This window comes from Acomys russatus, chromosome 3 (assembly GCF_903995435.1).
Source record: "Acomys russatus chromosome 3, mAcoRus1.1, whole genome shotgun sequence".
Classification (NCBI taxonomy): Eukaryota; Metazoa; Chordata; class Mammalia; order Rodentia; family Muridae; genus Acomys; species Acomys russatus.
In genome coordinates this window covers 10,078,794-10,102,670 of record NC_067139.1, presented here as the reverse complement: position 1 = coordinate 10,102,670, position 23,877 = coordinate 10,078,794, and the positions used below count along the sequence as shown (strand labels likewise).

Here is a 23,877-nt window from a genome sequence, read left to right as displayed (position 1 = left end):
GGGGGGGGGGATGGAGTGTGGGGCTGCGCATGTGCGCTGGGGCAAAGGGTGCAGAAAGGACTTGGGCAGCGGGAGCGCGCGACCCTTTATTCGGAGCGCGCCGCGACACGGGCTGTGCTTGCAAGTTTGACCTTCCACGTCCTGTACTGTCACAAACGTCGCTTTCCGAGTTCATTCCCGCAGAGCCCAGACTCTTACGTTGCGTCCACGATGAACAAGTTGACCCAGAATCTACTGGAAGTAATGAAGGCCATGTCCAAAGTTCCCGGTTTTGATAGAGTTTTGGAAAAGGTATTGTAGGCGAACCCTCTGGCGAAGGGGACGAACCTGCTAAAACACCCGAGTTAGAGTCTGTTTGGTGAAGTGCTCTTGTAAGTGCACCTTGGTGGCCTCGCAAACTCAGGGAGAGAGCGTGGCGGGTTTTGTCTTTTAGACAGCAAACTGTTGGAGTGCCGCTGAGAAAAAAAAAGTCTGTGTACCATTTAAGGGGTGCTAGAGTCTGCAGGACTAGTATATAGGAATTGTTTCTTGTGAAGTCTGAAAGCCAAGTATGTCTGAAGTATAGGCGTGAATGAGAGACAACTTGTTCCTGTGATGTGTCTTGGTTTCGAGACCCGGTCTTACTCTGTAGCGTAGGCTGGCTGGGAACTCATGTAGCCCAGGCTGGCCTCGAATGCTAGAGTTAGCCAGGGACATTCCCTGCCTCCTGCCATTTCACTGAACTAACCTAAATACAATACTACTTTCCATACTTTATAGGAAGCCATTGTGTTTTATAGGAAGGAAGCAATCCTTGATCAGCGTCAGTAGCAGAATCAAGCGGGTGGGTATTGTCAGAATGGAGAGACACTTTATCTGAGAACATGCAGGCTGTTTTATAAATGGTTTGATGCATGCTTATCTGTTTTTCTGATTAAGAAAGATAACTTGGAAATTTAGAAAGAAGGTGGGCATGAAATTTATACTATTGATCAACTATCTCCAGAGTGCTAGAATTAAGCGTGTGTGTGCTGTGCCTGGCTGCCTTTTGGTTTTGGTTTTGGGGTTTTGTTTTGTTTTTTGAAACAAAGTCTCTCTAGTCTTGGCTGTCCTGTAGCTTCCTGAGTAAGTCAGGCTGCAGACTGGCAATGAACTGCTGCCTCTGTCTCCCAGGTGCTGGGATTAAAGGCATGCAACACCACACCCAGCCTTTTTTTTTTTTTTAAATAACCCATTGAGTCCAATTTGTGCTGTCCATATACTCATGTGGGACCCTCTGCTGGAGTGTAGCCCACCCACTAGGTGCCACAACCTTAAAGAAAACCGACTCTCCCTCCTCCCCAGAAGTGGTCAGCTATCAACAACTGCTCAGAAGCCAAGCTCCTCCGTGCTGGACTGCTGACCAGCTTGGTTCAGTGAACATCTTACTCAGCTGAGTTCATGAATACATTGACTGTCATGGGGGGCAGGGGGAGACTTTTACTTTAGAAACCTTTTTAACCAAAGTTTTAATAAAATAGGAGAGGGATGTTCTGGCATTTAATGAGTAGGGACTTGGGGTGCTGATCAGTAGCCTACAGTGCACAAAGTTTCACCCCAGTCTCCCCCCCCCCCCCCCCCCCCCCCCCCCCCCGTGACAAAGAGTTACTCGGTCCACCCGGCAGCAGGGCTGAGGTTGAAGAATCCTGACTCACACTCTTCTGTTAAATACTTGTCTTGCATACAAACTAGTTAAATTGCTACCCTGCATCTTGTCCTTTCTAATTATATGCTGTGTCCCAGCCCTCAACTTGTAGTTGTTTATTCACCTTGAGACACCTCATGTGTTGGCACATCAGAGAAGTTAGCTTTCCCCTAAATCTCTGGTTAACAATTGTTATCTAAGGACTGGGAGGTGGGGTGGGTGTAACATAGTGGTGAAATGCACACGTGAGGCCCTGGGTTCAAGTCCAGTATCAACAAATAAATAAATCCTTATATTAAATTATCTTTCGTTAACTTGTATGTTACCCTTGGTCCACTTAGATGCCCCTCTGCTTATTTAAATATGACACTAGGACTTGTTTGTTTTGCTTTTCTTCGAGACAGGATTTCTCTGTGTTGCCTTGGCTGTCCTAAAATGTTTATTCTGTAATTATATGGATGTGTGTGTGTGTGTGTGTGTGTGTGTGTGTGTGTGCGCGCGCGCGCGCGCGCGCCTGTCTGTACATGCATATGTACTTGTGAGGCCAGGGTATTAGAGACCCTGAAGCTGGACGTACAAGCAGTTGTGAGCTGCCTGAGTACTGGAAACTGAACTCTTGCCTTCTAGAAAAACAACATACGTTCTTAACAGATGAGGTGTCTCTCCAGCCCTGTACTTGAATCTTTTGAGACAAGGTCTCATGCAGCCTGGCCTTAAACTTGCTGTGTAGCTGAGGATGACCTTGAACTCTTGATCCTCCTGCCTCCACCTCCAAATGCTAGGATCATAGGTAAGTTACCATACCCAGAATATTAGCTGCCTTTTTTTTTTAAAGTCAGTAAATCAAACACTGATGTTCTTAGGCAGATCACTGGGAAAGTAAATGCACAAAGAGGACTGCGCTTGTAATCCGGAATACGGCTGTTTGTAATAGCATTTGAGGTTACAGGGGGAAGGGTTGAAAATAGTGTGACAGTGCAAAGCCTTATATACTTAACCCATGCGAATGTATAAAGGTACTGGCAAGAGACAGCACATTGAAGGCCACATAGAAAAGAACAGAAAGTTGTGTGTGCATGTGCAAATGTGTAAGAGTTTGGGTTTTTTGTTTGTTTGTTTGTTTCTTTGTTCTGAGACATGGGTCTTACTGTGTGGCCCAAGCTGGCCATGAACTCACAACTCCATCTGCCTTTGCCTGCTGGGATTAATGGTATCCACAACCAAGCCCAGCTAAAACAACATTTTTGATAAGCAGAGGAGTCCAGTGGGTCAGAGGTGGCTGAATTCATGCTAGCCTACTGAAGTCATTCAACTCCTGGACTATTGGGAATGGAACAGGCAGGCACCAAGCTGAGGCAGGTTTGTTACAAACCCAAGCAAAACCTGTCTGTCTGTCTCTCTGTCTCTGTCTTTGTCTCTGTCTGTCTCTCTCTCTGTTTCTCAAGACAGGGTTTTTCTGTGTAGACCAAACTGTCCTGGAACTCACAAGATCCACCTGCCTCTGCCTCTCAAGTGCAGCAATTAAAGGCAAAAAGGAACGTCTAAGGAGCTGGCAAGGTGGCTCAGCAGTTAAAGCCAGTGTAGCAGAAAGACAAAAAGCAACCTGCAACTGTCCTCTATGTCCACAGTTGAGTAAATGTAACTTTAAAAAATGAGCTTTAGCTGGGTGTGGTGGCATACGCCTGTAATCCCAGTACTCAGGGAGGCAGAGGCAGGTGGATCTCTGTGTCTTTGAGACCAGCCTGGTATACAAAGTGAGTCCAGGACAGCCAGGGCTACATAGAGAAACTTTGTCTCAAAAAACCAGAAAACAATAACAAAAACCAAGCTACTTTTGGTGTCCGTGTGGCTCTCATGTTCCTTGACTGGTCTGGTTTTTCCCTATCTTTTCTAACTGGCCTGTATACGGTATTGTTTTCCTGTAAGCCTTTCCTAATCCCTCATCATAAGAACATGGTATATTAAAACAAGGATATAAAAGGCTTACCGTGCTTTAAAAGTATCTACTTCAAGAAACCCGTATCAGACTAGTAGTGGTGGCACACACCTGTGATCTCAATGCCCAGGAGGCTGAAAAAGATGGTCTTGAGTTTCAAGGAAGCCTGAGCTCCACGGTAAGACTTCCTCTAAAGGAAACGGGGGAGGAGGCAGGGAGGCAACCGTGCAGTCATTCCACCAACAGTAACTCCCTCCACTGCTATTTTATATACCTCATTTCAGGCTGAGCTCTCCAAAAGCAGCCACTGAATCACACTCATGTGGCTGGGGCTTGGGGCACACATGGAGGGAGGTGGACAGGAGGATCAGGAGTTCAAGGTCATCCTCAGCCCTGAGTCCTGGAGAACTAATCTCCAAACAGAAATGGAAGTTATTCCTTTGGCCCTGGCAAACCTTGACTTAAAGACAGCAGGTTGAGTGTGGCTCAGTGATGGAGTACTTGGGTGGCCTGCTTAAGGCATTGGGCTACATTCTGGGCCTGGGCTTCCTTGCTATGTAGTATTTGGTTCGTGAGGACATCTTGTGGCTGGACTGTTTATTGCTATAAACAGAGGACCGGGACTTTTTTTCTCCCCATTGATTTACCTGTTGTATAAGACACAGCATTGTTTGAGGGGGCTTATATTGTTTCAGTTTGTTTCTTTTCTTGGCCTTTTGTAGAATAAAAACTAATAGAAGCAGTAAAGAAAGCTGTAGCTCTACCAAGAAGAGACTTGATACCCTATGAGCATATACAGGGGGAGGTGGTCCCCCTCAGTCACAGTCATAGGGGAGGGGAGTAAGGGGAAAATGGGAGGGAAGGAGGAATGCGAGGAAACAAGGGATGGGATAACCATAGAGATGTAATATGAATAAATTAATAAAAAGAAAAGAAAGCTGTAGCTGTGACTCAGGTAGAAACCTAAAGGCTGCTATGTCAGTGGTTGGAAAGCCAGGCATAGTAAAGTGTGCCTGTAACCCTGCCATTCATAAGGTGGAAGCTGGGACAGGTGGGGAGGAGGTTCTCAAAGATAGAGTCAGTATGGACTACAGGAGACCCGGTCTCAAAAGTTAAAATATTAGTGATGAGGCATGGGAGGAGTTATGGAGGTGACAGACCCTGAAATATACCATGGAATATCTTAGCACAATAGAAGTCCTCTGCATAGCATATAATAATTATACATCATAGTGACATTTTGGTCAAGCCACAGGCACTACAGAGGCCCCATGAGCTTAATATTGGAGGTGAAAAAGTCCTGCAGTCCAGTGAATACATAGTTGAAGAAATAAAGAGAAGAAAACTGCAGAAAAAGAACCCCTAGGAAAATTCATAGTAGAGCTGGGCATGGTGGCACACTCCTTTAATCCCAACACTCAGGAGGCAGAGGCAAACCGATCGCTGTCAGTTTGAGGACAGCCCGGCTCTGTTGGACAGAGAAGCCCTGTCTCGAAAAACAAACAAAACAAAAATTTCACAGGAAAAAGATTGAGGATCTTACAGCTCTTAGCAAGCTCCTTAAAAGGAGAAAATGGGTTGGGGTGGGGTGCTGAAGATTTACTTATAGCTCAATTGGTAGAGTACCTTGCATGCACACCACTCTGGGTTTAGTCCTCAAGTACTGTATGAACTGGGCAACTGGGCATGGCGGGCACAGCTGTAACCCAGCAGTCAGAAAGCAGAGGCAGGAAGAGCAGGAAGAAGTTAGAGGTCATTATAAATTTTGTCTGCAAGAAAAAAAAAGAGGTCTCACTAGTGAAAGATGTTACCATAAGGAGTGTTCACAGCGTATGAACTGCTTGAAAGTGAATATTGCAAGGAAGAAAGGGGGAGGGAACAAAGCCTGCTTCTGGTGACACATCCCTGCAGTCTCTGCCGCAGGAGGTGGTTAGGGGGAACAGGGTGTGGCTGCCACCATGGAGACCTCTGAAAGTGCTTCAGGGGAATGTTTGCTCTCCATGTTGTATCTTCCATGCAATACTCTTCATTATACTTGAGAAACGTGGTGGGACCTTTTGGCTATTTTGTTTAAATGGGAGTCCAACTCAAGCTTACTAATCCTAGTAACTGGATGCGTGAGGAACAGCTCCCAGCCTGTTTCTTAAGCTGTTTCAAACTATTCATTAATTCATGTAGAAAATTACTCCTTTTTATAGGTAATTAGAAGATGGCAGATTGTGGGGGGTTGGTTAATGGAAAAGGTCCAGAGAGCCAAGCCTGCTGACGCAGACCTGCAGTCCTATCATTCAGGAGGCTGAGGCAAAAGGACTTTGTAGTGAGGCCCTGTCTCGAACAAATACTCAAAAAGGCATTAAGAGGGGCTGGAGGGATGGCTTAGCCGTTAAGAGCTCTTGTTGCTCTTGCAGGGGACCCAGTGTGTGCCCCATAGTGACTCACCCCGGTTGCACGGATTCCGGCCTTTTCTGACTTCCGTGGGCACCAGGCATATTCATGATACACAGACCCACACAAGGCAATTATAAAAATAAGTAAATTTAAATATTAAAAAGGACATTAGGAGATTCTGGTACATACAGCACTTTGAAATCTTTTTTTTTTTTTAAAGATTTGTATTTTATGCGCATATTTTCCTGTGAGGTGCTTTGTGTGTGCTCGGAGTGAAGCTCGCATCCTCTGGAACAGTATCCAAGTGTTCTTAGCTGCTGATCCATCTTTCAGCCCAGTGACCTGAGCTCTGCAAGATGAGGAGTAGCCAAAAACACATTGCTTTGCCTGAACCTTCTTCTCCTCCTCCTCCTCCTCCTCTTCCTCCTCTTCTTCCTCCTCCTTCTTCTGCTTCTTTTTCTTTTTCCTTTCTCTCTAAAAACAACTTGCAGCCCTGGCACACCGACTCCAGCTGGGTACAGGTTTTCCCAGGCCGAGAACCCAGATTCAAAGCTCCAGCTATAGACAGGCAGGAATCTGCGAGTGCATGCCTATCACACTTTCCTCTGGAAATCAGACTCTGTCAGAGGTTAAGCTAGAAAATAAAGCTATTATAAACTGAAAAAAATAAGTAAATAAAAATAAAAACAATTTGTACAAAATCTAACTTCTACCATTAACTGGCAAGTTAACTGGATTTCTGAGTCTGGCTTTTTAGGCAGAATCTGTTTCCTCACGTGAGGTTTTAAAGACAGTAACTCAATGGATATACATACAAGCAAAAATACCTGGTCTCCCACCCTTACCCCCATCTCTTTCTCTTTCTCTCATACATACACACACATCATTCATATATATATTAAGGACAAAGCCTCACTATGGGGGCTGGAGAGATGGCTCTCTGGTTAAAAGCAGATACTACTCTTGCGGGGTCCTGAGTTTGGTCCCTAGCACCCAGGCTGGGTAGCTGGCTTGCAAGGGTTTGTCCTCCATCTCCAGGGCATTGTACACCCTATTCTGGGCTCAGAACCTACATGCCATTGCACAGACTTACAGGCGCACACATAGCATAATTTAAAAGAAGACACATATTTGTAATGACCTCACTGCTGTAGCCTTGGCACCTTGAATCAGCAAGTCCTCCTCCCTCTGCACCCCACATGCTGGAATTACAGGCGTGTGCCTCTGAGCCAAGCTTCCAGCTTCAACGTCATTCATGCTGTGCTGCTTGTATTTGACCTATTCTAATAGCACAGAACTAATGGTCAATTTTTTTTCACGTTTAATATTTAGGTGACACTTGTCTCTGCCGCTCCTGAGAAAATAATCTGTGAACTGAAGGTAGAAGAACAGCATGCTAATAAGTTGGGTACTCTGCATGGAGGCTTGACAGCAACCTTAGTGGACAGCATATCAACCATGGCTCTGATGTGCACAGAGAGAGGGCTGCCCGGAGTCAGCGTTGACATGAACATAACGTATGTATCCAGATGCCATCGCAGATGACTTTTTAAAAACTGATATTAATTTCAAATAACTTACACTGTATTGTTCAGGGGATAATGACAAAAAAGATCTGTACATTATAGGGACAGATGTGCCTTTTTCCTTCCCAAATATCTTCAGTCTGCAGTGGTTTAAACTCACGATTTGTAACTTTCACCTTTTTCCTTAAACTGTCATTTGAATGTAGGCTGAGCATGGTGGCATATTCCTTTGATCCCAGCAGAGGCAGGTAGATCTCTGAGTTCAAGGCCAACCTTGTCTACAAAGTGACTTCCAGGATAGCCAAGGCTACACAGAGAAATCCTGTCTCAAGAAACAAAACAAAAAGGTGTCATTTATGCCAGGTATGATGGGACACACCTTTAGTCCCAGCATTTGGGAGACAGAGGCAAGTGATAGATTCTATCAATTCCACCCAGGTTGATTGGTTTCAAAACACAACAAAAACCAGATCAAAACATAAAGGTATCACTGATTAGCCCGCTGTGCTGGCGTAATCCCAGCATTTGCTAGAGACTGAGGATCAGAAGAATTCAAAGCCAGCCTTAGCTATATGAAACCCTCTGTTCCTTACTCCTACCCCCCCCCCCCCCGCCCTCACCCCTCCCCACGCCCAGCTGCCAAGGAAATCGAGAATGACATTGGAGGAAAGTTGACCATTTCCCATATACCACCAAAATGCTGCAACAAGGTGAACACATAGGTGCCAGGAAGGGCTCCTGAATATCTCCTACTGCTTAATGACAGGATCGGGAGCAGTGTGTGCCCTAGACTTCAGCCTGTCCCTATTGTGACAATGTCCATAGAAGCCACTTTCCCAAATGGAAAACTTGAGTTAAGCTAGGCACGGTGGCTCGTGTCTGTAATCCCAGCACTTGGGAGGCTGAAGCTGAAGATCTTTGGTTCAAGGTCAGCCTTGACTACAAAGCAGTTTCAAATACCCAGTTCTAAAACCAAAGAACCATGGAACCCTGTTTCTCGTAGGCGTGGGAATAAATTGAGAGTTCAGTAAGCAAACCACAGGACAAAATGTAGAAGACAAGATGGCAGGAAAAAAGAGACTGCACTAAGGAGCCATATTCAGTGGGCCTCATTTTACCTTGTGGGGCGAACAAGCCCTGTTGGTGACTATTTTCACTTGAGAGACAGCTCAGTGGCTAAGAGCTTAACGGTCTTGTAGAGGGCCTGAGTGTAGGTCCCAGCACCCACATCAAGCAGGCTGCCTGTAACTCCAATCCAGAGACCGATGCCTCTGGGCCCCTTGGCCACTCATATGCACATATCCACACAGAGGCACATGCATGATTAAAATAAGATAGGGCCTGGAGAGATTGGAAACAACGTAGGCGGCCAGGGAGCTGATGTAGTGGGCAAGAACACTTGCTGCCACACCTGATGATGTGAGGTTTACCCATGGAACTCACATGGGAGTATAAGCACACATGAATGCAGATGTGACGATTTTAAAGAATCCCTTACAATTGCTTGCTAAATGGCTCTTGATTTGCATACAAGGGACATGAGCATTTATGGATTTGGTGTAGACTAGTGTATCTACACCAGTCCTCAGGGACACAGAGGGACAACTGTGTATGCAGTTCATTACCAATGGCTGAAAACTTCGTATTCCCTTCACATTGCTCCTTTTGTGCATGTGTATCAGAGTGCATGTATGTGTACCACATACATACAGGAGCCAGAGGTTGGAAAACTCAATAGATCCTCTGGAGCTGGAGTTACAGAGAGTTGTGGGCTGCCATGCGCTGGGAACTGAACCTGGGTCTTCTAGAGCCGCCAGTACTCTTAATTGCTGGGCCTCTCGCCAGCTCACTCCTTGTAGCTTGTTTTGTTTTTTCCAAGACAGGATTTCTCTGTGTAGCCCTGGCTGTTCCTTGTAGTTCTTATATTATCATTTTGGAGTTGAATAAAGTCTGTCAATGGGCTATAGATACCCAGATGCTTCACTTAAGAAGCTAAACAAATTAAATGAAAGCTACAGATAATCGTTATGTGGTTTCAAATAAATATGAAACAGAAAACTTTTTTTAAAAAAGGCAAGGAGACCCCATTTTTGTGAAAAGAAACACATGGATAAAATGAAAGATGAGGTAGAGCCTCATGCAGACCAGCCATTTGAATGTGGCACTAAAAGCTTGCCAGCCGTGTTCGAAGTCACACAGGAAAGCTGGTAGGAGTTTATCACAACCTTTCAACAATTACCACTAACTATGTTTAAACCTGTTTTCTTTCAAGGTACATGTCACCTGCTAAAATAGGAGAAGAAATACTGATCACAGCATATATTCTGAAGCAAGGAAAGACACTTGCATTTGCCTCGGTGGATCTGACCAACAAGGCCACAGGAAAATTAATAGCACAAGGCAGACACACAAAACACCTGGGAAACTGAGGGATCAGCTGAATGACCCAAAGCCACCCGACAATGCTAAGATTTCACAAACAACTTCCTGAAATAAATCATCAAAACCACAAGTAGCTAAATTTTCTTTGGGAAAAAGAAACCAAAATACAGTATGATGGTTGGGCATGTCTTTTTCAACTGAGACAGGGTCTTTGCCTGTCTTGGAACTATGTAGACCAGGCTGGCCTCATACTCAAGATACCTGCCTTCTGCCTGAGTGCTGGGGCTAAAGGTGTGTGGCTACACCCAGTTGAGGTTATCTTTTTTCTTTTTAAGCATCTTGAAGTCAGGTGTGTAATTATGGATGAAGGAGTTCTTAGCTCAATGTTTTGGTGTTTGGTTCTGTCTTTGTAGCACCAAGATGGTCTTGAATGCACAATCTTGTGCCTCAGCCTCCTGAATATAGGGGCTACAGGTAGGTGCCACCTTTGTGCCTAGATAGTTTGCTCTTCAATGTTTCTCTAGTAGTTAAAGCAAAGCTAGAACCACTGTAAAATTACTCTAAAACTGAAGTCTGGTATTAAAGAGATGGTGTCAATACTACAGGCTAGCTAGTATATAAACCCCCAAAATGGCTTATAGGTCTAGGAGCTGTCAGTCTCCAGCACACTTTTTGGTGGGGCCACTTCTTAGTTCACAGTGCCTTCTCCACATGACACAGGGGGCAAGGAGTTAGCACAGAGAGCCTCTCAAAGATTTCACCTCCCCAAACCATTATTGAGGGCCCAAGAGTTTAGGAGACACAGGCATCCCAAATAGCAAGAGTCAATCCTTAATGAAAAATTGTTCCCCAACTCTCAAATGCTGTGCCACACTTCCACTTCTTTTATGAGACAAGATTGTCAAACTCCCAAGTGGATAAACCACAGCTGTACTGGGAAAGTAAAGAGCCTGCAACAACGCCTCCCCAACCCTAGAAATGGCTTAAATACCTTTCTCTGCTGATTTAGTATGTTTGGGTTTGGCATCTTTTGTAGAGAGGACTTTCCATGAGCCCCTTTTAATCTCCCAGCCTACTGTGTGGAAAAGTTAGCAAAACAGTGCATTTCTCCAAGGTCTCAAAAATCAGGACTCTTGCTTTCATTTTCAATAAACACCAAAACTGAGTGGAAAGGCAGAAAGCAGCTTTCAGTAGACATTCAAGGTAAAAAACCTGCCTATTTTAGACAGCTGATCTACAGTCCTCAGCAGTGGACTAACGCTAAATCTAGATCTTGCTTTCTATCCCTTCCCAAGGACCTGAATCCTTGTAGGACCTGGTTGGGGGCGGGGCCAGGACAAGGAAAGTTCTGATTTATCTGTGGAAGTGTTGAAGAAATTGAGTCTTGTATATTATGGATGGTAGGGGAGGGCCCAATATCATGTTGATGGCCAGTCAATGTGACAAGGCTCACAGAACACTAAAAATCTTTTGAGGCGTAATTTGGAAAATCTATTTGGCAACTATCAAGATTGGGGCTGGAGACAGCCCAACAATTAAGAGCACTAGCTGCTTCTGCAGCACTCACATGACAACAGGTAACGAGTCCAAGGGGATCACCTCTTCTGGCCCCCACAAGTGTTGCACACACTTAATACACAGCTGTACATGTAAAGGTTGAAATTTTTTTTCAAAAGATTGGCTTAGTGTGACACTCAGATTCATCTAAGTGAAGGGGAAGGGGGCATTTCCATATGGCTTACCTTCAACCACATGTAGTTAAGTACATAGTGCAGAAACCAGTTAGCTTTAGGAGCGGATGGTGTGTACTTATGGATATTAATCTGGAGAATACAAAGTTAATCTGGCAACGGACAAACTCCAGTTTTTGAGTTAACAGAACTAGAACATAGATGGTATATTGTTTTGTTGGAAGCTTGGTAATGACTGTTAAGATAGCTTAACTGGGGGCTGGAGAGATGGCTCAGTGGCTAAGAGCACTGACTGCTCTTCCAGAAGTCCCGAGTTCAACCACATGGTGGCTCACAACCATCTATAATGTACACTGTATACATTATATATGGATATATATATATATATAAATATATATATAAATATATATATATATATATATATATATATATATATATATATAAATAAAAGATAGCTTAACTGGTAACTCTCACCACCTCCAAATCCTGAACTTGTACATAGGCCTAAGTACCAAGGACAAAAGTAAATCATGTGTGCAGCAAGTGGTTCAGTAAATATGCAAAATCTTAACGTTACAAAATCAGAACATCTTATATTGCTCTCATCAACTTAAGATAAAACAAGTGCTAAATTGCCTAATATGTTGAACACAGTATATGTAACAGTAAATGGATTTTCAAAAAGCCACTGGCCTCTGGATCCAGACTGATTGAAATCCTCTAACAACATAAGCTTGGGCAAATCTCTCAACGTCTGTTTCTACTTCCACTCCAAACTGTTAGGGAATGCCGGCCTTCAGGAATCTTCAAAATGTCAAGTTGATTCTACCTTCTAGTCAGAGATGGGAAAAGTACCCTTTCACATTAAGAATGGTTATTTTTTCCCCCTTTTTTATGAACTAAGGGCAGGAACTACTGAAGCTCATCTTTTGTCTTAGATTCCTGTTCAAGTTACAATTGTCAGTTCTTTTCTTCTGAATAAACAAACCTTCTGAAGTGACCACAGACATGGGAATAAAAAAGTTACCACTGTGAATTCTGTATATTCATCTGAATAGCCAGGGAGCTTTCACCTATTTTATTTAGGTTTCATTTTTTTTTTTTCCAAATTCCAACCAGAAGCTAAATACAAATGGAAACCAGTAAGCACTAGTTTTACTCCAAAGGAGTAGGATCATTCTGATTTACTCCAGTAAAAGTATGCAACCCTTAAGCAAAGCTTTTCTTCATTTAAAAGAAAACAAAACAAAACAAAAAAAATAAAAAATAAAAAAGCTATACAGTAGTCTTTCCTTATGTTCATTGCACAAATGAGTTCTGCTTCCAGAACTCTTGACACTCTGTAGTTATTTTTACAACATAAGATCCCCGCCTTAAAATTTTTTCTATTCCCAACACTCAACTTCTTTAGGATGGTGTAGAAACCAGTATTTCTGCAAAAATTCACTGGATTTTTTTATTTGTAATTAAAATTTCTAACACCAAAAAACAAAACAAAAACCAAAAAGTCCTCTACTTATGATGGTTTTTGCAGCTATGTATGTTCCTCGGTTTTGTAGCTGCTTCAGCCACGCCAGACTCCAGATCTGCTTTAATGTGTAAATGCATCTGCACACAGCAGAGTACTCTGAAACAGCAACTCGGGGAAAGAGATCTGGGAAAAAATACATGTACTAATGAGTACCAAGAAAACAAACATGGCCCAGTGTACACAAGGCAGAAATACCTCAATGAGATGCTTTTTTCATTAAGATTTCTTTCCCATGGTTGTAATTTCTTTTTGTAACAACCATTCTGGTCATTAGAATGAATCTGACAGTGCTCTGGAACAACGGTGATCACAGCAAAGCTACGAAGTTTTTAAGTGTTATTTATACCTGTTACATTCACTCTCACCCTCAATACTGATGACAGATGTCAGAGGCAAAAACCAGCACAAACATGAAGACCACAACACTGAGCATCACCTGTGCTTTCAGATACATTAAGCATTTCAGTGTACAGTAGTCCTTCCTTCACATTTTAGTAAGATGCCGATGCAGTGCAGCAACCTGCAAAGCACCTTCTTTCACACAGTCCGTGCAGAAGACATCTAATTTTTTAAAAAAAGTTCTGTGATACAAATGATTAAAATAAATCCAGGATGAACAAGTTTCAAAATGCATAGTGTTCTGTGCATGAGTCCATTTTCTTTAAACTCTGAAAGAAAAGTGGTAAGAAAACAAGAAAAGAAAATCGCTGCTGCATTCTCTGGTCTTCTCTATTTTGCTGGTCAATGCTCTTATTTACTCTGGCATGTAAGGACGGAGGTGATCCTCTATGGTGCCAACTGCCCAGTGGGTGAGCTGTTCCTGTGGCAGGTAGAGGCAGATGCTGCATAACTTGAAGATGGTGGCTTTGTTTTTTGGAGTCTAGAAGGAAATAAAATTTTTTCCTTTTAAACTGTCACCAACTTAAGGCCTATGGCACTGTAATGAAGTATACATAGCAAGGGTTATGTGGTTCCCTACCCATGCAGGATATGGGAGAAAATACAGATATATTTGAAAGAAACGCATAGAGAATGCGTGCAGGTTTAAGATTAGAACACTGTCCTGTGCTCCACCCTTCATCCCCGAAACCAGCTCCTTCAACAAAGAACAAACAACAAGTTCCCTCTAGTGGAAATCAGGACCTGGGTCTGCTGTCTGCTCCTGGATGGAGAGTGCACAGATCTGGTTTCTAATATAGACAAGCACCCAACATTTCCCCCCAATTTTTTGACACATGGTTTCTTTGTATAACCATGGATGTCCTGGAACTAACTCTGTAGACTAGGCAGGCCTTGAACTCACATCACAGAGCTCTACCTGCCAGGATCTACTGCCTCGCTTCAAACACCAACCAACTTTTAACTTATCTTCAAGTTTACTTAAAGCTGCTTTCTGTCTTTCTACTCTATTCTTGGACACTGAAACCCAGATGCAGAAATCAAGTAAGAGTCCTGAACCTTTTAAGAACTTTGAGAAAGGCACTAGCTTGTTAAGTCTTTTTTACAGAGTGAGAGAGACTGAAAGGGGCTCGCAGTATGCTTTCAGTGCTATGGACTTATGAAGAGGGAAGCTGGTGTGGTGGGGCACCGACACCTGGGAGGCAGAGGCAGGCAGATCTCTCTGTGGGTTATTTAGAGGCCAGACTGGTCTATGTAGAGACACTGTCTCAAAAATTAAAGATTTTAAGTATCACAAAAAAACCAAGTCACAGTACTTTTATGAGTATGATTTGGACAACTCAACACTAGGCAGAAACATTCTCTGAAGCCAGGATCTACTGGGCACATCTACTTACGCTATCAAAACATGTCACAGATCTGAGGCACACACACTCCCTAAATGTCTGAGTTCCCGACGTGAGGAACGTCTTGCTGTGGATAAGGAACAGCTCTAGACAATCCTCCCATTTCTCAGCCTGAATTTTTACTGCAAAATGTCTGTTGAACCTTTTTTGAATACCTGGATGGCGGCTCAAGAAAGAAGCAGTCCCCTTTTTAAAGATTTTTATTTAAAAGTTGATGCTCAGGGCTAGGCAGATAGTTTAGTCAGTAAAGTGCTTGCCATATCAAGCACGTGGATCTGAGTGGCAAGAATAATTCTGGTAAGGCAGAGCCAGATGGATTTCCTAGGGCTTGGACACTGCCTGAGGAACCACAGGCACATGAAGGCACACATACATGCACTTGCACCCCTCCCCTCTCACACACAAATGGTTTTATTTAAAATACATTTCTTGGTTTTTAAAAAAGATTATGTATACAACTTTCTGCCTGCATGTGTGCCTCAACGCCACATGAGGGCATCAGATCTCATTACAGATGGTCATGAGCCACTATGTGGTTGCTGGGAATTGAACTCAAAACCTCTGGAAGAGAAGCCAGTGCTCTTAACCTGAGCCATCTCTCCAGCCCCATTTCTTTTCTTTCTTGAGAAAGGGGTTCTCTGTGTAGCACTGGCTGTCTTGGACTCGCTTTGTGGACCAGGCTGGCCTTGAACTCAGAGATCCGCCTGCCTCTGCCTCCTGAGTGCTGGGATTAAAAGTGTGCACCAACTATCACCCACTTTAAAATCCATATTCTGATCAACTGAAAGTAGAGCAGAACTGGAGTCGCTCCCAAGTGATATTCTCCCACTGATCAGGAACTTAGAAAAGCCTGGAAACGTCTCTGGAGGGGCCTAAGACAGGTTTCTTAACTTTAAGTGAGTCCCTACTTAATCCTAAAAAGTTTCTTACCTGCAAATGCTGTCTGTCAATGAAGAGAAACACTGACTGGTTAGGATTGTTGACAACAATTCCTGTCTTGTCCTTGCGGCTCAGTACATGCAGAAACTGTTTCTCATAGTCACCGTGATGAAATTCAAATTTGGCCTAATTGCAAAATGCAAACATTTTATGTAGCCACAATTACATTGTACTGCCTAACCAGCACCTACTGCATCCACATGTCTGTTTGGAGCTAAGTGACACACAGGATACTTATATTTAATTAAAATAATGTACAATACAAAACTCAATTGATTTAAGAAAAAAAAAAAAATCAAACAAAACAAGCAAAACCACACATACAAAAAATCTTCAGTTAGCACTAATTACATTTTAAATGCCCAAATTACATCCAGCTTGATCTCTTGAAACACAGGTCATTTTCTTCATTACAGACAATTCTAGTGACAGAACTCCAAAAGAATTTTGTGACCTTCAGTACTTTTAAGTTTGTAAGCTTAAGCTTCCCCACCATATGTTAAGGCTCTAACTCAGTGTACCAGATAGTAAAACAGAAAATGCAAGCCTACTGGACCCAGTGAAATGCAGAGGCCTCAATGTGTAACATAGTACCACTTCTGCAAACAGGCTTTGGAAAATATAAACCCTTTGAAAAAAACTATTATGGAAGAGGAAAATACCAAAGTTGCTATTATCGAGGAAGTCAACTTCATCCTTCTACACGTCTAAGGGTGGAAGGGAGCAAACGCTGAGCAACAAGCAGGCTTAACAGAGAATTCAAGAAACATGTAGCTTCCTCTCACAACTGTAAACTGTTAGTCTATTGTTTTCAATAATCCCTACTACCAACAGTAGGCAATATTAAGATGTAAAATCACAAGTGTCTGCTATTTAGGTTTTACGATCATATCCAAATAGCTGATTTGATTTGATTTTTGTAACTCTCCCACAGCTGCCATGGAACTAGGCAAAGAACCCAGTGCCTTTAAGTCTGGGCTCCTTCAACTTGTACTGCTCATCTCTCTCCTCCTCTGCTGTGGTAGCAGGGATGAGGCCAAGCCAGGCACATGGTGAGTGCTCCATAGAGCTGTGAGATCTCAGATCTTGTAACAGCTTTTGTTATAAACCTAGCTTTTAGGGCCAGAGTGCGGTGGCAATCACCTTTAATCCCACCACTTCAGGAGGCAGAAGCTGGTGGATTTCTGAGAGTTCCAAGTGAGCCAAAGCTACATAAGACCCTATCTCCACCAAACAAACAAACTCAGCTGGGTGTGGGGCTGGAGAGATGATAGCTTAGCAGGAAGAGCACTGTTCCAGGGGACTGGGGTTCAAGTCCCAGCACCTATATGGCAGCTCACACCTGCCTTTAACTTCTCTCCTAGAGAACCCTGACAAAACATCAATGTACACAAAGAAAAACGTCTCTTGCTTTTTCATTTGCCTTTATATTGAAGTCCTCTCAACTCCTACTGTCTTTAAAATAGGAGATGCACAGTTAGGATACAGACGCACCAACTGCGTATCTTCAACATCCCAGACTGGAAGTATGTGCAACAACTAAAATCCTACCAGTACTGAACAAATCGGACTTCCCACCCCTCATTATTTCCAGAAAAATGTAGTGTGTTAACATTATTTATGTAGCTGTTAAACCTTTACTGGGTGTCACAGGATATAGAAGTTTATTTGCAAATACTATGCTGTTTTCCATAAACTAAGCTAAAGCAGAGGCTTTGGAGCCAATCCCCGTAAGACCTGTAACATAGGAATGCCTGTCTTAAATTATTTGAGAATGAAATTAGTGGCGCATTACTAGCTTATTTACTGTAGGTAAGGTATAAAATTAGCAAAGTTATTACATGTTCATTATAATCAATCTAGATGGTTCTATAATTCAAGGAACTTTTCATTGAATGTAGTGAGTCACAAGTATAAGCTTTTACTTTACTTTTCCATTTATTAAATTACCATGTTTTGCTTGCATGTGTGTGCCCATGTACCATGTACATGTCACTGGACTCCCTGGAACTGGAGGGTTACAGAGGGTTGTGAGCCCTGAAGCCCTGAGCCAGTTCTCCAGCCCCTTACTTTTAGAGAAGGGCTTATTCAGCCTTATGTTTGTCTTAATTTATGATTGTTCTTAACTGAATGACCCTAGGCCTCTCATTCCTCTCTTTAACTGCCTCATTTCTCTTCCTGCAAAAGGAGGTCCCCATATCTAGTTATCACTACTACTGGGGTTAAATGTAGACTGTTAGCAGTCTAACCTTAAGATGTAACCTATGCTTTCAGAGCCTCTGTGTTCCCATTTGCATTCCTTTATGTTGAGCTTATACCTTCTATTCTCTAGCAGTGTCTCTCAACCTTGCTTATGCCATGACTCACTACCGTAGTTCCTCATGTTGTGGTGACCACCAACTATAAAATTATTTCACTGCTTATTCACTACTATTATAAGTCATAAATTCTGATATGTGATTTGTGGGGATCACTCTACAGGTTGACAACCACTGCTCTAGCCCATTCATGGCTAATAGGTTACTAGCTACCAAAAAAGTAACTTTTTTGTTTGTTTTTTTCTTAGACAGGGTTTCTCTGTGTAGCCTTGGCTGGCCTGCACTTGCTTTGTAGACCAGGCTGGCCTTGAATTCACAGCAATCCACCTGCCTCTGCCTCCTGAGTGCTGGGATTACAGGCATGCGCCACCACTGCCCGGCTCAAAAAAGTAACTTTTACCAATATTTTACCTATGGATTTTCACTTCTTTTTTCTTGTTAAGAACTTACTACTCTTACATCTAGAAAAAAGAGTAATTTACTTGAACTTCTTAACAGCTTTATTACCATAGTGCAGGAACTATATGACAATTTAATAGCCTGTTTCACATACAAAAGCAACAGAAAGAGAAAATCGTAACAGGTTAGAAAATTTTTGAATGACCATTTTCATATTCCTAACAATAAGTTTTTCAACATTTAGTTCTGTATACTTAATTAAACTAGGGCCATATATATCATTACTTTCCTAATTTTAAAATAAGAATATTCAGCTGGGCACAGTGGCACATGCCTGTAATCCCAGCACTCAAGGAGGCAGAGGCAGGCAGATCTCTGTGAGTTTGAGGCCAGCCTGGTCTATAAAGCAAGTGCAGAACAGCCAAGATTACATAGAGAAAAACTCTGTCTAGGGGGAAAAAAAAAAGAATATTCATTATAAAAAACTATGGCTATGTACATAAACAATATCCACAAGACCTACAACTAACTATAATTATAATTTCAGTAATTTCCTTCGCCTTCTTCTGTGCTCAAAATGTACTATGAACAAAACTAGGAACAATGCATAGATAATGCCTTTAATATGCCAAGATGGCACAAGTCAGCAAAGAGGGCTGTGGCTGAGTGCTTGCCCCAGATACATGAGGTCTGCGCTCCATAAGCAGGAGAATAAGGAGGTTCAAGGTCATTCCCGAGTACATAGCAACTCTAGGTTAGTCTGGGCAACATGAGACTTTGTCAGGGAAAAAAAAGTCTACAAGATGCCAATAAAATTGAATTACAAAGTGGCGAAGTTAAGGGACTGGGTGATTCTAATGCTTTCCTCTCTTACAATATACTATTTTAAAAGAGAAAAATTTATGAAAGTTATTAGATGCATATTCCCAAAGATTTCAATTTAAGCTCAAATTATAGGTGCTGCCACTGAAGTGCTCACTACTTTATTTAGAACAAAATACCTGAACAGGCCTAAAAGGTTCATCAGATTCCTTCCACCTAGAAAACAGGAGACAAACAATTTTCTCAATATCATTCCGAGGCCAAAGAATGAAATCCATCTCCTGAGTACAGCCAATTACATCCTAGAAAACAACAGTAATTTTTTTAGTTCTAAAGAAGCAAAGTAGTAAAAGGTACAAATATAGGGTTTAACTACAGAATCACTGCCTCAGTCACACAGTTTATCACTTCCCACCTTCAGAGGTAGTAAGACTACATACAACTTAATTCCAACTATAACACAAACTTTTATACTGAAGAATCCAGTCATTCAGCTTCATGCTCCTCACAGAGAAAAGACTAGCTGAATAGCTCTGTAATTAGTGCCTATGCCTTTATTTCCCTCTTTCAAAACCAAATGTATTTGGCAAAAATGTCCCAAAACTTCTACGAGCCATGTATTACACAGAGTATTTTGATACTGTTAAGACAGCTCCTTTTCTCCAGTCCTGTTCTCCGCATGCATTGTAAGCCGTGCACCTGTTTCCGGTTTTGTTGTTGTTGTTGTTTTTTTTTTGGTTTTTCGAGACAGGGTTTCTCTGTGTAGCCTTGGCCATTCTGGACTCACTTTGTAGACCAGGCTGGCCTCGAACTCACAGCGATCCGCCTGCCTCTGCCTCCCGAGTGCTGGGATTAAAGGCGTGCGCCACCACGCTTGGCTCATGCACCTGTTTCCTAAGGCCACAGCACTTCTGCCAGAGCAAGACAGTCACCTCCAGGTTTCCCCTGCTTTTACTGATTTTGGATAAAGTACCTGAAGGTGTTTAAAAACAATTCTACCTAATAGGGCATGATGGGAGCCCTCCACATGCTTTATCCAGCCAAGAATGGGCTTGAGGCAAACCTACATTACACATCTGAGGTCTCTAAGCACAAATATGGCTAACTACCCATCTTCAGGGAAACACTGACAACTTTAACTCACACAAACTCATTCCAGAACTTACCCTTCTCATAGACTGGTATCGAGGAGCATGGAGCTGTACCACATCCTTCTGTAGAAGCTCTATGGAACTTTCCAAAGAATAGCTGGAATCTCGCACGCCTTTCAGAATATTTTCTTCATAATTATTTGTCATGACTGGTATAACCTCAGACACTTCGAAAAGTGCTGACTTTTTCTTCTAAAAGAAATAAAAGTTAGTGATACATTATTGATATAATTTCACTTAACTGGTTCTACAGCCAACCAAATAAACATCTCACTAGTTTAAAACATACAAGCATTCAAACAAATTATTTTGTTCCTGAATAGTGTCAAGTTCAATGACCTTTTCTGGATATTATCTGACTACATTTATCAGTGTTTAATAAAAGAAAACATACAATTAAGTTTCCAAATTACTAAAATCAAGTGCTCATTATCTACCTACCTTTGAAACCTCTATACTAGAGTGTATGTGGGAACACAACGTGCTGACACTGGAGAAAAGGTCTACCTAGTCTCATCACTTACAACCTACCCTGCAATCTGTCAACTAAACATCAACCCATCTTAGCCATTTGGCCATCATTTTAAAGAACAAGCACACAAAATCCCAGAAAACGTGAAGATAACTCTGCATCCTGGTAATACTTCAATACAGACCACTCTGCAATGCTCTTGCTCTAACAAGGTGCTGGTTCTCACATAGAAACTTAAAATTGGGGGGATAACCATGGAAACTTCCAAAAACTACTAAACATAACATGCTAAGATTACATTTCTCATTAGAAGCAAACCACTTTCAGTGCAGAAGTCAAAGTTGCACTTCCTTTGTTCATAACCCGCTCCTATGTCAATAAATGTCTATCTTTAATTGCAAAAGATTACAGTTATCATCTAATTCTCTTTGACTTTCACAATTCAAATTCATTTGATATTTAACTATGGGACTAGATCTCTCTCTCACCCACCAATGTCCTCAGGTCATTTGTAATTGTAAAAAAAAAAAAAATTTACCATTTCAGTATTTAATTGCTCCTAAAAATTGAAATGTATTGTTTCATTAACTATATCTTAAGAAAACAAACGGCACCTACATTAAGTCCCGAACAACAGGCATATAAACATTTGATCCCAATGTAACACTTTAGACATCCTATTTGTAACTTTACAAAGTTCTCCTCTTTTGTTCCATATAAAAGTTTTACACTTATTCAGTCAGATGTCAACAGAAAGTGTAATTCTTCTGAGCCCTTACAATTAAGTATTTCAAAGTCAACTAAAATAAAAAGGCGCTCCATTTTCTGCAGGGACTCAATTCACAGAATCCCCCCTAAGGGTAAAAACAAAACAAAACAAAACAAAAAAACCAAAAAACCTCTTAAACCTCAGATTCATAAAACACTGATGTAACAACATACACTTACAAAGATCACTTGTGCTAATTCACAGTAAGAACTATAAATTACCTTCTCCTTGAACACAAAGGCAATATACATCTTGAAGTCAAACTGGTCAGCTAGAGATTCCTTTTTCTTTCTAAGCTGAGCACGGAGTCTGTTCAGAGCTTGTTTCTTCCGGGAGTTTGGGTCCCCCATTTTGAAATAGAGGTGGTACTAAAGCCTTTGGAAATTGTCGCTAAACTATGGGCACTTTTTCTTAAGACTCAAGTACAACAGAAACAAGTCATTTTTTCCTGCTAATATGATTGAATAGCTAAAATCACAACTGTAACCCCCAAAATGCACCTTCTGGCAATATTAGCAGACTGTCATACCACAGGGTCAAGAAACAAAAGTTGCTGTCCAGTCATGTTTGGACACTAATGTTTGGGGGTTAGATGGGAAAAGGGAAGGGAAGGAAAGAAAGAGGAGGAAAAAACTTGGAACTAACTTTCTGGAAAACGCATGTGGCTAACCTGCCAAAATAAAAGGCATTGAGGGGAAATGAAAAACCTATCATCAGGATTTAGGTGTGCAATAAAACACAGCTGACACCAGTCCAATCCTTGAAATCCATCCGGATTTTCCCCCTTTTCAGAAAAGGGATTTAGAAAAGGTAAAAAGGAGGGAAAATTGTGATGTTGCTTCCCAAAGAAAGGAAAAAAGAAAAAGAAAAAAGAAAAAGAAAACCACCAAAACAGGGTAGGTGAATGAAACTGAAATCCCCAGTTGGATTTTACCCAGCCAGATCCATGGCTGCAGTACCTGATTAATTCTTAGTTATTTCAGATTTCACTACTGCTATGTACTGTCAGTGCTTTGCTATTGATTACACTTGGTGGTGAGCAAAGAGAAAAGTGCAAAATCAGCAGAGAAAGAAGGGGCGAGGTACAGGGTTTCCCTGCAATCAACTACAGTGTATACCGGGGGTGGACAGCTGTTGCCCAAAGAAGTCATGAGAAAAAACAGCGGAGTCATTACCAACTTCCCCATCACCCACGTTTTCACCCTCAGGCGGCTGCGAACGCTGCTGCCAAGGAGAACCATGATGGCAGAGGGAAAGGCGGGTCTATTAAAACGGTATTAATAGTTATTCCGGCTGTGATTAACCCTGATTAATGCCCGGGATCCAAGCACCCTCAGCCCTGCGGTGGGTTCTACATTCCCCGGGGAGCCCTTCGTATAGATCTGACCCCGTTCAGGTTCGGGATGGTGGGGAGTTCGATTATCTTCGTGTGAGCATGTCTGAGGCGAAGGTGGCGGGTTCTCCCACGTCCCAGGCCGGGCCCGGGGATCACCTGCCTACGACCCCCAGGTCCCACCCCCACCCCTCGCCTTCAGCGGCAGCGACTCACTCGCACCACGGGAGACACTGGATCACTCGGGTTCTCACTCATTTCAACCGTGGAAACAATTCCCGCCCGGGTAGAGGAGGCGGGAACAAAGTTAAGTGGGAAGGATCAGTTGGGAAGGGAGAAGAAGAAAATAATCGTGTTAATAATTACTTCTTAAAGGAAGCCCACCCTCCCACCCTGGAAAAAAAAAAAAAAGGAATGAAGCTCCCGGGTTCTGGATTCGCTTTTCCCGTTCAACAGCCCATGTTTCCCGAGTGGGGGCGGCTGGGTGGCTTCCCAAAGGGGGCAGAGGCCGGGATTTAGGCGGCAGGGCGGGGTCCCCGCGGACAGAACGGGACTCGCAGGCCGACCGTCAGTGGGCCGTCTAGCCGCAGCCTGCGGGCGGAGCGGCGGCTGCGGAGGAGGAGGCGGCGGCGGGGGCGCTGCTCGTGGCGCGGGCGGGAGCCATGTCAAGAGAACACGACGGGCCGACGGAGCCCCTCCATGCCCGCTGCGCTGCGCTCTGCGGCCGGGCCGCGCGCGCTGCTGCCGCCGCT

The 23,877-nt window shown here is 42.8% G+C and overlaps 2 protein-coding genes across 2 annotated transcripts; one reads left to right on the top strand and one right to left on the bottom strand.

Annotated features, from left to right (window-relative positions):
- Positions 1 to 96: 96 nt before the first annotated feature.
- Acot13 (acyl-CoA thioesterase 13) lies at positions 97 to 9,971 on the top strand. The gene is made up of 3 exons (XM_051169352.1): positions 97 to 291; positions 7,320 to 7,504; positions 9,786 to 9,971. The coding sequence occupies exons 1-3, from the start codon at positions 211 to 213 to the stop codon at positions 9,940 to 9,942; spliced, it is 423 nt and encodes a 140-aa protein (XP_051025309.1). The 5' UTR covers positions 97 to 210; the 3' UTR covers positions 9,943 to 9,971.
- A 3,878-nt stretch (positions 9,972 to 13,849) lies between these two features.
- On the bottom strand, positions 13,850 to 23,511 carry C3H6orf62 (chromosome 3 C6orf62 homolog). Its single transcript, XM_051169345.1, has 5 exons — positions 22,014 to 23,511; positions 20,567 to 20,743; positions 19,580 to 19,702; positions 15,853 to 15,987; positions 13,850 to 13,997 (listed from the first exon to the last, which is right to left on the bottom strand). The coding sequence occupies exons 1-5, from the start codon at positions 22,140 to 22,142 to the stop codon at positions 13,872 to 13,874; spliced, it is 690 nt and encodes a 229-aa protein (XP_051025302.1). The 5' UTR covers positions 22,143 to 23,511; the 3' UTR covers positions 13,850 to 13,871.
- Positions 23,512 to 23,877: the final 366 nt, after the last annotated feature.

Excerpts from the sequence above, each read along its gene's own strand:
- C3H6orf62 (XM_051169345.1), bottom strand. The coding sequence starts at position 22,142 with ATGGGGGACCCAAACTCCCGGAAGAAACAAGCTCTGAACAGACTCCGT. Across the intron at positions 15,988-19,579 it reads AACCTTTTAGGCCTGTTCAG|GCCAAATTTGAATTTCATCA; the intron begins GTATTTTGTTCT and ends TTTTGCAATTAG. Across the intron at positions 13,998-15,852 it reads TTGACAGACAGCATTTGCAG|ACTCCAAAAAACAAAGCCAC; the intron begins GTAAGAAACTTT and ends ATTTCCTTCTAG.
- Acot13 (XM_051169352.1), top strand. The coding sequence starts at position 211 with ATGAACAAGTTGACCCAGAATCTACTGGAAGTAATGAAGGCCATGTCC. Across the intron at positions 292-7,319 it reads TTGATAGAGTTTTGGAAAAG|GTGACACTTGTCTCTGCCGC; the intron begins GTATTGTAGGCG and ends TTTAATATTTAG. Across the intron at positions 7,505-9,785 it reads AGCGTTGACATGAACATAAC|GTACATGTCACCTGCTAAAA; the intron begins GTATGTATCCAG and ends TTTTCTTTCAAG.